A 12141-nucleotide genomic window follows, 5' to 3' on the forward strand; every position below is an offset into this window, starting at 1 on the left:
ATTTCTTTTTCTTCCCTTACTGCCCTGGTTAGGACTTCTAAGACAATGTTGAATAGAAGTGGAGATAGAGGGCATCCTTATCTGGTTCCTGTTCGCAAGGGGAATGGTTTCAGTGTCTCTCCATTGAGAATAACATTGGCTGTTGGTTTTGCATATATGACCTTTATTATGTTGAGGAATTTCCCTTCTATTCCTATTTTGCTGAGTTTTTTTTTTTTTGTTGTTGTTGTTGTTGTTTTGAAATCAGGAATGGGTGTTGGATTTTAGCAAATGCCTTTTCTGCATTGATTGATAAGATTATGTGTTTTTTTTTTCCTTTGTTTTATTTATGTTGTCAATCACTTAAAAAAAATCACAAATGTCACTGAAAATATTACTTCCTCAGACAAAAAATTTCCATGTATCTATGAAAAGTAGCTCATAATATAATGATTCACCTGGACATGTAATGAAATTTGAAAATGGCATCTCTGTGTGAAAGTCTATGATTATTTTAAATTTTAATTGACACCACCAGGTTATTTTACAAAGAATACTCCAAAGGTTTCTCAACTCAAATGCTTATCAGCAGTGTTTGTAGGTACCTGTTTCCACACAGTCATTGCCATTTATCTGCAGTCTTTACAAACTTTGCAGCAGCAACTCTAAAACTTCAGTTACAAGTAAAAATTAACAAGAACACAAAAATTCACTGGTGCAGATCTCATTATGCAGCTCTCCTTTTCAGTGGCAAGATTTATTCCTGCATGAGCAGACAAACATGATAGACTGGCAAACAAGTTTCTATCATCTTCTGCCTAACATACTTCAGAGAATGTATGTTTTATAGAAAGATTCTGGGGATTTTTTCAGTACCCTCACTGTACGTAGTATGGTTTTACTCTGAAACAAAACATTGATCAAATTCTACAAATCAAACATTCATAACCTAGGCACTACCTGTACTCTAAACAGATGCAGATCCAAGTGTTATGAGACTTGAAGTATATGTAATTTGGGATCGCATATTAGGAAAAACAATTATAAATTAAATATACAAAAATATATGAACGAAAATGTTAATTTGAAATGAGAAAATAAATTACATAAATTCATTGAAGACTTGAAAAACCATGCAGATTTCTTCTGAGAGTACTTTAGGCATTATCCCGATAGTGTGTACATAGAAGCACATCCTAATTATAAACTATTTTCCTTCCTACTGGGGACATTCCACAAATCCCAGTAAGCCCCAAACTCATAGGACCGAGGTGTAAGTGAAGAGCCTTATTGGCTTCATGCTAAACCCACCTCTAACTCTGAAGGAATTTCTGTGGCACATCAGTTATCACATCACCATATTTTGGGTTTTAGAGCCATGTCATATGTTCTACAGTCACATAAGAACCCAGATGTAGAGCACACATGGGTATACCTCTCAAGCCAAGGTTTTTAAGATTAGTTTCAAGATGTGCAGTGCCAGATCCATCATCCCTGCCTTTTGAGAACATAGACTATGAAGACATAAAGCATGCAACTGTACAGAAAGTCTTCCTGTATGTTAGTAGAGAATATTAATTTAAAAAATAGAGGCAAATATAGACCAGTAATGTTTTGCTTAAAATTCTTTCCTACTTCTTAGTTTTTTGGTCTAGATACTCGTATATCAGTTTGTTGTAGTTTGGTGGCTTGCTTACTTCTGTGAGGCTGGAGGCTATGCCACTGGTATTTCAAGTACCAGCAGGGTCACCCATGGTGGATAGGTTTCAGCAAAGCTTCCAGATTAGGATAGACTTGGAAGAAGGAAGGGATCATCCACTTCTCAAGGAATTCACCAGTGAAAACCTTATGAATAGCAGTGAAACAAAGTCTGACTTGTTACCGGAAAACTTTATGAATAGCCCTCTGAAACGTTTTCCCATATAGTGCCAGAAGATGAACCCTCAGGTCCCAGGCACTCAAAATATGACTAGGGAAGAGCTGCCTCCTCAGAGTAGAGTCAATCTTAATGACATGGATGAGTTGTGGTGTTGGGGAAGAATACTTAAAGTAACATGGACTGCCAGAAGAGCTAACAAATCTGTCCTGGAAGAAGTACAGCTGGATTGCTCCTTGCAAGTGAGTGTGTAAGGGTTGTATCCTTCCATCATACTTATTCAATCTGTATGCTGAGCAAATAATCCAGGAAGCTGAACTATAAGAAGAAGAATGTGGCATCAGGATTGTAGGAAGACTCATTAACAACCTGTGATACACAGATGACACAACCTTGCTTGCTGAAAATGAAAAAGACTTGAAGCACTTAAGATTAAAGACTAAAGTCTGTAGTATGGATTATACCTCCAACATAAGGAAAATGAAAATCTTCACCACTAAACGTATAAGCAAACCCACAATAAATGGAGAAAAGATTGACTTTGTCAAAGATTTCATATTACTTGGTTCCACAATCAACAGTAATGGAAACAGCAGTCAAGAAATCAGACAATATACCGCACTGGTCAAATTTGCTGCAAAAGACCCCTTTAAAGTGCTGAAGAGCAACATGTCACTCTGACGACTAAGTATGCCTAACCCAAGCCATGGTATTTTCGATCGCCTCATATGCATGTGGAAGCTGGACAATGAATAAGGAAGACTGAAGAAGAGTTGATGCTTTTGAATTGTGGTGTTGGGGAAGAATACTGAAAGTAGCGTGGACTGCCAGAAGAACTAACAAATCTGTCCCTGAAGAAGTGCAGCTGGATTGCTCCTTGGAAGTGAGAATGTCCAGAGTTAGTCTCACCTTCTTTGGTCCTATTGTCAGAAAGAACTATTCCCTGGAGAAGTACATAATGCTTGGTAAAGTGAAGGGTCAGCAAGAAAGGGGAAGGCCCTCAATAAGATGGACTGACATAGTGGCTGCAATGATGGGCTCAGGTACAGCAAGGATTGTGCGTCTGATGCAGGACCAGGTAGTGTTTTGTTCTGTTTGTGCATAGGGTTGGTATGAGTTGGAGCTGACTGGACAGCACCTAACAACAAGATTTACAATAAAATAAAATAAAAAGACTACCAGCAGCACGGTTGTTAGTAGTTTCTAATATTTTTTATTTCTTTTTTTAAACAATTTCATAAAGAAATGATTGATTCCCAGTCTGGGGTAGGATAAGTAAAAGTGAGCCTAATGTATCTTGTCATACAAGCTATCAAAGAGTTATTATCAAAAAGATTCCCCAGTCAATTTGAAGGGGTCTACTCTGCCTGCAGTTGGAGCACTTTCAGCATCAATAAGAATAATATTTGCAAAGTACTGAAACACATGGAATGTGATGAAGTCTAAAAGCTCACCATAATATTAAATAAAGGACACACTCACACACACACAAGTTAGTCACTATCGTAATATGCTATGAAACCTAAACATTGTTTTGAAAACTAGTAAAGAATCAAGCAGTTAACAGATTGTCCTGCCCTTCCTGTATAAAGGAGCTCTGGTGGTGTAGTAGATAAGGTATTTGGCTGTTAACCAGAAATCAACAGTTCAAACCCAGAAGATGGGGCAATCTATTTCTGTAAAGATTTATAACCCCAGAAACCCAATGTGGGTAGCTGAGTCAAAATAGCCTCCATGGCAGTGAGTTTTTTTTTTTTTTTTTGGTTATATAAAGTATATGGATGTAAGTATAAAGTATACAGTACACTTGTAGGTGAAGAGACATTTCTCTTTTTAGTTATTCTAGCTCTGGTGGTGTAGTGCCTAAGACATTTGACTGCTAACCAGAGGTTGGTGGTTCAAACCCACCAGCCAATCCTCAGAAGGGAGATTGGGCAATCTACTTCCATAGAGATACCAAACCAAAACTGAACTCATTGCTGTGGAGTCAGGCCCGACTCATAGAGACCTCTTCTTGGGTTTCCGAGGCGGTATCACTACTTAAGTACGTTGCCCCAAAGAGGGATTTCTATGAGTCAGAATTGACGTGACGGCAGTGAGTTTGGTTGATTTGGGCATTGATCATGAATGGTTGCTAACTCACAGAAATAAAAAAAATAATAGTTACTGTTGAGTTGATTCTGATTGATGGTGCTCCATTTGTATAGAGTACATATATATGCATGGAGTATGTACAGACCCCATATGTATAGAGTAGAGCTGCACTCCATAGGGTTTTCAATGGCAGATTTCTCAGTAGATTGCCAGGCCTCTTTTTCAAGGCACTTATGGTTAGACTTGAACCTCCAACCAGTTAACTTGTACCTGGATACAAAGCAACTGGGGAAAGTTTGTTTGATTTGCATGTACAGGGGTCGGCAGGGGTGGGGAATGAGATGTAGACAGAGCCAGGACCTTTCCCCTCAAGTTTAAAATTCAGAGAAGCACAAAAGATGCTCCCTGAATGTGCCTGCAGATCTTAGAACTGGCCATGGGGAGATGAGACTTCTGGCTCATCAATTGGAACTGGCAAATATTGGGACAAAGAGGTGAATATGTCAGAGAAATGTAGCAGGGTATCAGCTGGCAGGTCTGAAGACTATGTATCCAAATCTCAAAGGGACGCTGGTGACTAGGAAGCTTCTTCAGCAGAACATCCTGGAGCCACACAAACAAAGATGTAGAACAGCAGCCATGACCAGCGGGAAAGAAGATTGCAGGCTTCGTGCTCATGGTTCTTCCCTCGCCCTCTTCTTTGCCTTGGGTGGCCCCAGGTAGTGCTGATGGTTAAGCCCTGCTAACTGCAGAGGTTGGCAATTTGAAGCTACCCAGAGGAACCTCAGAAGAACGGCCTGGAGATCTAATTCTGAAAGGTCACAACCATTGAAAACCCCAGGGAGCACAGTTCTACTCTGAAACACATGGGGTTGCCATGAGTTGCAACATTTCTTAATGTTTTGTTTGTCTGCTTATTGTGTTTTTGTTTTTTTGGTGTTTTCTTTGCCTAACACAAGTGGAGTTAGTGCAGCGGAGACTAGGAATGGTAGAAGTGCCTGAAGGTTCCCAGCCTTCATTTCCTCAGGCTGAGCTACTGACAAGGAAAATTTTAAGATGGATATGATTTTCTGATTTTCAAGTTTTAGGAAAAAAAGTGAATCTTAAATGAGGCTAGTTGAAAAGTAACAATGACTGAATAATTAAGGCATGTAGCCAAGATGTTAAGAGATGCTTTCCAGTGGAAAAAGGGGCTTGAGAGAACAAATATTAGGTAGTAGTTAAGCACCTGGCTACTAAAAGAAAAGTTGGTGTTTGGAATCCACCCAGAAGCACCTCAGAAAATGGCCTGTGACCTACATCCAAAAGATAACAGCCACTGAAAACTCTATGAAGCTGAGTTGTGCTCTGACAAACGTGGTTGCCATGAGTCAGAACTGACTGGATGGAAACTTTTTTTTTTTTCTTTTTAAATTGTTTTTGTTATGTGCCATCAAGTTGGAACTGATACATAACGACCCCTCCTTGGGTTTCCAAGGAGCTCTGGTAGCGTAGTGCCTAAGGCACTTGACTGCTAACCAGAAGGCTGGCAGTTCAAACCCACCAGCCACTCCTTGGAAGGAAGATGGGGCAATCTACTTCTGTAGTGATACTGCCTCGGAAACCCAAGGAGGGGTCGCTATGAGTCGGGTCCAACTTGTCGGCACACGACAACAACAACCAGAGCTTTTGTTGTTAGTTGCCGTTAAGTTGAGTCCAATAGTCAGCTAATAGTTGAACACTTAACCATTTGCACCATGTAGCAACTGGTTTTTCTAATTACAAAAATTAAATTGTTGTACTATATATAATGAAAAATGGGAAAGGCTATAAATAGAACTATGAAATTAATAGGGTCAATGAAAAAGAGGAAGGCCCTCAATGAGATGGATTGACACAGTAGCTGCAAAGATGGGCTCAGATGTAGCAGGGGTTGTGAGGCTGGCACAGGCCTGGGCCGTGTTTCGCTCTGTTACACACAGGGTCGCTATGAGTTAGAGAGACTGGACACCACCTAACAACAATATGAAATTTACAAGCAGCCATGAGATTTACAAGAAGGGAGAGATTAAATTAGGGAATCACCAGACAGCTTGATGGAGGAGGTGGCATATAAGAATGGGTTGGGATTTGGGCAATTATCTACATGGGAAAATGGAATTCAGGAGGAGTGAGGAGCCTGAGGAAAATGGGCAAAAAGGCATACAGAAATGCTTCAGGGAAGTATAGAACTGGCTTGGAGGACCACATCTTAGTCCAGGTTGGTGGGAATGTTAGAGTTTATGAAGGAGATGATAAGGCTGGATGGGCAGGCAACTTAATCAAACAGTGGATGGGCTGAGTTCAGGCGCCATGTCTAGTTTCCTTACTACTGTAACTCTGAGTAATTGCTTGCTAAATGAATGAATAAAATAATGAAGTGATTGGGTTACTAGGCAGCAGAGTGTCACTTTTATGTACAATTAGTCCCCAATTTTATGACCTGTTCAAGTTACCACTGATGACCATCAGAATATACATTCAGCATGGAATTTGCTGATGTTATCATTCAAATGTTAACTTGCAGATATTTATATATAATTTCTCCAACCCCCAAAGACAAATAAAGATCGGATTTATAAAGATACAGATAATAAGAGACAACAGTAATGAAAACTTAAAAATAAATAAATAAAAGGGGTATTTGACTTCTGACTTAGGAAAAGAAAACCCACGGGTAAACCATCATAGGCCGCGGGCTGCCTTTACTCAGCAAGGGACAGCCGAGTAAGGATTCCCGGTAGAGTAAATGATACGGGAAGAATCGCATTGCAAGAAAATTACTAAAGATCCTCACTTCCACTCTAGGAAAAATTAGCCTCAGCTAGATCTGACCAAAGAACTGTCTTGGGACCTCATGAAGGGCACACTTACGGACAATTTTCCTTTTTGAGACCCTGTCTGATCCCCAGTGTGAATACTTAGTGATAGCGCCTTTCTGGCTTCTTTTTTTTTCCCCCCAATGCACTTGGGCAATTTTTATTCCTTGGAAACTGTTTCTGGATGGACTGTGTGAGGTGACATTATAAAACTTCCAGTACACAAGACACATCGGGTTCCTGGAATTGCCCATTAGAACCAAGATGTTTGGCTTGGGGATCGACTCGCATGGGCTCTTGTCGCCGACTCCCTGTCCTCCGCACAGGGAGGGGGCGCCCATGATCCCAGGCCTCCCCGCTCGCAGACTCGCACCCTCCCTCTCCACAGCAGACTAGGCTACATCCTCTATCCTCCGACCCAGAAGCCGCGTCAGAGCTCCGCGCCGGCCAATCAAAAATGTCCATGTGCTACCGGGGGTGGGGCTGCCAGGGTAGGAGGAAGATGGCGGCGGGCGCGAGGTGAGGTGTTGGCGGTAGACAGGGGTTCGGGCGCGGGGGGCGGGGGGATCTGAAGCTATGGCCCGCGCTGGCCGCAGGGGCGGATCAGAATTCGTTGCGCCGCGGGTGTAGGAGGGAGGGAGGGAAGGACGACCAGGCGCCACGAGAGTATGACGGGGCTGTATGAGCTGGTGTGGCGGGTGCTACATGCGTTGCTCTGTCTGCACCGCACGCTCACCTCCTGGCTCCGCGTTCGGTTCGGCACCTGGAACTGGATCTGGCGGCGCTGCCGCCGTGCCGCCTCCGCCGCGGTCCTAGCGCCGCTCGGCTTCACGCTCCGCAAGTCTTCGGTTGCTGGCAGGAATCGCCGGCATCACCGGCATCCGCGTGGGGGGCCGGGCCCGGTCGCCGCCCATCCCCGGTTGCGCTGGCGCGCTGACGGCCGTTCCCTGGAGAAGCTGCCGGTGCATATGGGCCTGGTGATCACTGAAGAGGAGCAGGAACCTAGCTTCTCGGACATTGCGAGCCTCGTGGTGTGGTGTATGGCAGTGGGCATCTCCTACATTAGCGTCTACGACCACCAAGGTGAGGCTCTGTGGGGCGGGGGGCGGGAGGGACTGGGTCATCGCCGACCGCGGGGACGGTATATTGGTCAGATGTGCAAGAGTCGCGCTGCGCACAGCCGCCCTCCGGTCTTTGCCAGTTTGGAGTCCGGCGGCCCTTAACGTTTTCGAGGAAGAGAGCTAAGCTTTATGAATACCTAAGTTACCGGAGTGGCTTCATTCGTCTTCCCTACCATTTAAAAATATTCTTTATTATATCCCGGGAGCTCTAGTAGCTTAGTGTCTAAGGCGTTTGGCTGCTAACCAGAAGGCTGGCGGTTCAAACTCACCAGCTACTCCTCGGAAGGAAGCTTGGGGCAGTCTACTTTCATAGTGACACCACCTCGGAAACCCAAGGAGGGGTCGCTATGAGTCGGATCCGACTCGATTGCAGTGAATGAGTGTGTGAGTTTACTGTATCCTGGTGAGGTAGATGGCATTTGTATGCCCTTGTTTCACAAGTGAGGGTGCTGAGGCTCAAAAACACTCACTGATTTGCTCAAGGTCGCAAAGGTAGTAATGAAGGGATTGGGATTTTAGTCTCTGCCTTATCACAATCTTTGCCCTTCACTTTACACCACAGTGTTTCTTCAGAGAGGTTCAAGACACTCTTCTTAAGTCACTGTGAGTTGGGTGGTTTAGACAAAGGCTGGGTGGTAGGTACTGCAAATGGGAGCAGTGGGGGCCAGAAAATCTTGGGCAAGGTGGCATGAAAAATATGTGAGAGACAGGATAGGCAGAAAATATTCTCCTGTCTTCAGATGCCTGGTGTGGTCTGTGATCCTTGGTCCTCAGTGGCCAAGCCAATACTTGACATGATAATTGTTCTCCCATAAGTTTTTGATTAAGGGGATGAATATCACCATAGGAAAATTCTAAGTATGAAAGTACAACACTTACTGAGTGGTTAAAGGAACCCTGATGACTCAGTGTTTAAGCGCTTGACTGGCAATTAAAAGGATTGACCCACTAGCTGCTCCATGGGAGAAAGATGTGGCATTCTACTACCCTAAAATTACAGCCTTGGAAACATTATGGGGCAGTTCTAGTCTGTTCTATAAGGTTGCTTTGAGTCAGAATTGACTTGAAAACAATGCTGGGTTTTTTTTGTTTTTTTTTTTTTTGGTCTTGAGTGGCTAAAAGCCTAAAGCACTCTGTGGGGCACATTTCTAGCAATCATGCATTTAATTCCAGGGACTTTCAGGCTTGTGGCCAGGTAGGCACATAGTCAAATAGGTGCCATGTTTAATAAAAAGAAGTATGAGACAAAGTACTGTGAGATTGGGGGAGAAATTCTGAATGAACCTTGAGAAGTTCTCGTAGAGTTGATGAGATTTAGGCAGGGCATAGAAAAATGAGGAGGAAATAAGATTGGGGAAGGCTCTAAATGTCAAGTAAGGGTTTTAGTGTAGTGGGTTTTCATTAAAGGTGATAAATATGATTTTGGAGTGTTGCTATGAAGGAAAGAAAATGTTTTATTCTCTATTCAATAGCTTAAATTACTGTTAAGCTCTAGAGAAGGTCCAACTTGATTTTTACTTTTAAATCTGTGCCAGATATGTAGGTTTAAGTGTGCAGTTTTGTCAGAAAGGGTAGGTCCAGATCAGACTGTAACTCTTCCAAGGTATTAGAGTTATCTCCATCTGCCCTGTCCCCTTCCCTGCAGCCAGGAAGGAATATGGTGACTCAATAGCTTGTCATTATCAAATGATAATTTGCACTGTAACCAAACCAAAACCAAACCCACTGCCGTCCAGTCAATTCTGACTAATAGCAACCCTATAGGACAGAGAAGGAAGGAAGGTTGGGCAATCTACTTCCGTAGTGATACTGCCTCGGAAACCCAAGGAGGGGTCGCTATGAGTCGGGTCTCGACAGCATAACAACAACACAATAGGACAGAGAAGAACTGTCCCATAGGGCTTCCACAGTTGTAGATCTTTTTGGAAACAGACTGATTCTCATCTCTCTCCTGCAGAGCAGCTGATGGGTTCGAACTCCCACACCTTTGGTTTGCAGTCAAATGCTTTAATCACTGTGTCACCAGAGCTCCATATGCACTGTACTGTAAAGCTTAAAATATTCAGAGGATGACACTATGGAACTTGTTAAAGAATTCACAGGGCTGTTAGGAGGTGACACACAGTCTTTGCCTAAACTACTGCAGCAGAAATATTGTCCCTGGAAGAGCAATAAGTGAGGCAGAAGTGGAGATTAGTTCAAGCCATTAAGCAATCTGGTGAGTTGACTGTGAGGTCACGTAACTGGGTAATTCTTTTAAAGCAGGTACCTCCAATAGGGAAGGTGAGTAAAGCTAAATTGTTTGGCTTGCCTGGTGGGCCCAGATTATGATATTGCCACACTTCCTTGTTCCTGCAGTTCCTGTTACTGAATTGCTGATGTAATTCACAAATACCTTGTGTTATTCATAAAAGAAAAATGATTGATAATGAAAGGAAAGAAGTCAAGCTAAACCAAGTATATTGATTGATAACATAAGGGAGTTTTAAGGGGCATTTTCAGTGAATGAACTAAGTAAGCACTTTCTGTCATACTGTAAAAGTAATTTGCTTTAATATTTTTAAGAGATAAAGGATAATTTCATTGTCTGAAATAATAATCCCTCAATTTATCCATTCTTGTTTTTGATTGATTAATTTACTCATTCATTTTTTCATTCAACAGTTGACAACTGATTGTTTATTAAGTGCCAGGCATGAGGTTCAGCAGTGAACAAAACAGAGACAGAAATCCCTTTATATGGGAACTAATGAGTAAAATGTGTAGTGTGTTAGAGCCTATATTCAACAAAGAAAAATAGAGCAGGGAAAGAGAGTTGTTATTAGGTGCTGTGGACCCTGTGAGAATAGGAATGTTGAAGTCGGTGGAGGAGGGGGTACAATTTTGAATGGGTTACCAATGACAGCCTTTTGAAAGAGGTGAGGGAACAAATCATATGATTTCTTACATACTATAATAATAATATAATAAACCATATTAGCATTTTTCACATTAGGGGAATTATAAATTCTTAAGTTTTATTCAGGAGCTCTGGTGGCATAGTGCCTAAGGCACTTGACTGCTAACCAGAAGGCTGGCGGTTCAAACCCACCAGCCACTCCTCAGAAGGAGGATTGGGCAATTCAGTTCCATAGTGATACTGCTTCAGAAACCTAAGAAGGGATCGTTGTGAGTTGGAATCGACTTGACGGCAGTGAGTTTGGTTTGGTTTGGTTTTGGTGGCCTAGTGCCTAGGCCACTTGAAGGTTGGCAGGTCAAATCTACCAGTCACTCCACTGATGGAAGACTGGGCAATCTACTTCTGTAAAGACTTACTGCCAATGGGGGCTGCTGTGAGTTGGAGTCGAATCAATGGCAGTGGGTTTGTACCTGAGGTATTTTGTATTTGATGAAGCACTGGATTACAAAGAAGTGCAAGAAATGGTGTCTCTCAAGGACTTGACACTCAAATTAGGTTAGTGAGTTTGAACCACTAGTCTTCTGGTTAGCAGTCAACGTCTTAGGCACTATGCCACCAGAGCTCCCACTAAAAATCAACACACACCAATATATAAATGCTTAGTGAATGGCACTTTTTCTTTCCTTTATTTAAGGAGAGGAAAAAATTCCTGGGGAGCAGGGTTACCTCATGGCCCTAGTAAGGAAGGAAGGACACTGAACTGAGCCTTGCAGAAATAGGTAGAATTTGGATTCACAAGAACAGCACGATGTTCTCTCTCTCTGTCTCCGTCTCTCAGTCTCTCTCTGTGTGTGTGTGTGTGTGTGTGTGTGTGTGTCTGACTGTGGAATTCTGCAGCAGTAGCATTCCCATTCCCATTAGGCCAGTTGAACAACAGCTTTGAATAGAGTGTGTATGTGTTTGACTGCTAACCAGAAAGCTGGTGGTTCAAACCCGCCAGCCGGTCCTCAGAAGGAAGGTTGGGCAATCTACTTCTGTGGAGATACCACCTCGGAAACCCAAGGAGGGGTTGCTATGAGTTGGGTCCGACTCAACGGCACACAACAACAACAAATGTAATTTTATAGAGCTCCTGCTCTGAAATGAACTATTTATCGGCTAAGCAGTTTATTACTGTATTTCTAAAGCCCGCATAACTCAAACTCACAGCTGCCCAGTCGATTGCGACTCATAGCCACCCCTCCTTGGGTTTCCGAGACCTGTATCTCTATAGAAGTAGATCGCCCAGTGTTCCTTCCAAGGAGTAGCTGGTGCATGGGAACCGCATAGCTTGTC

General features: G+C 42.9%; 1 protein-coding gene across 1 annotated transcript in view; it reads left to right on the forward strand.

The window, feature by feature from the left end:
- Window positions 1-7454: 7454 nt before the first annotated feature.
- Window positions 7455-12141, forward strand: part of NUS1 (NUS1 dehydrodolichyl diphosphate synthase subunit) — a 47124-nt gene continuing 42437 nt past the window's right edge. Inside the window, exon 1 of the mRNA XM_007956280.2 lies at window positions 7455-7869. Within this exon, the coding sequence (XP_007954471.1) occupies window positions 7455-7869 (415 nt within the window). The remainder of the gene's footprint in view (window positions 7870-12141) is intronic.

The sequence above is a fragment of the Orycteropus afer genome, unplaced genomic scaffold, assembly GCF_000298275.1.
Source record: "Orycteropus afer afer isolate SDZICR_OR568_19922 unplaced genomic scaffold, OryAfe1.0 scaffold00596, whole genome shotgun sequence".
NCBI lineage: Eukaryota > Metazoa > Chordata > Mammalia > Tubulidentata > Orycteropodidae > Orycteropus > Orycteropus afer.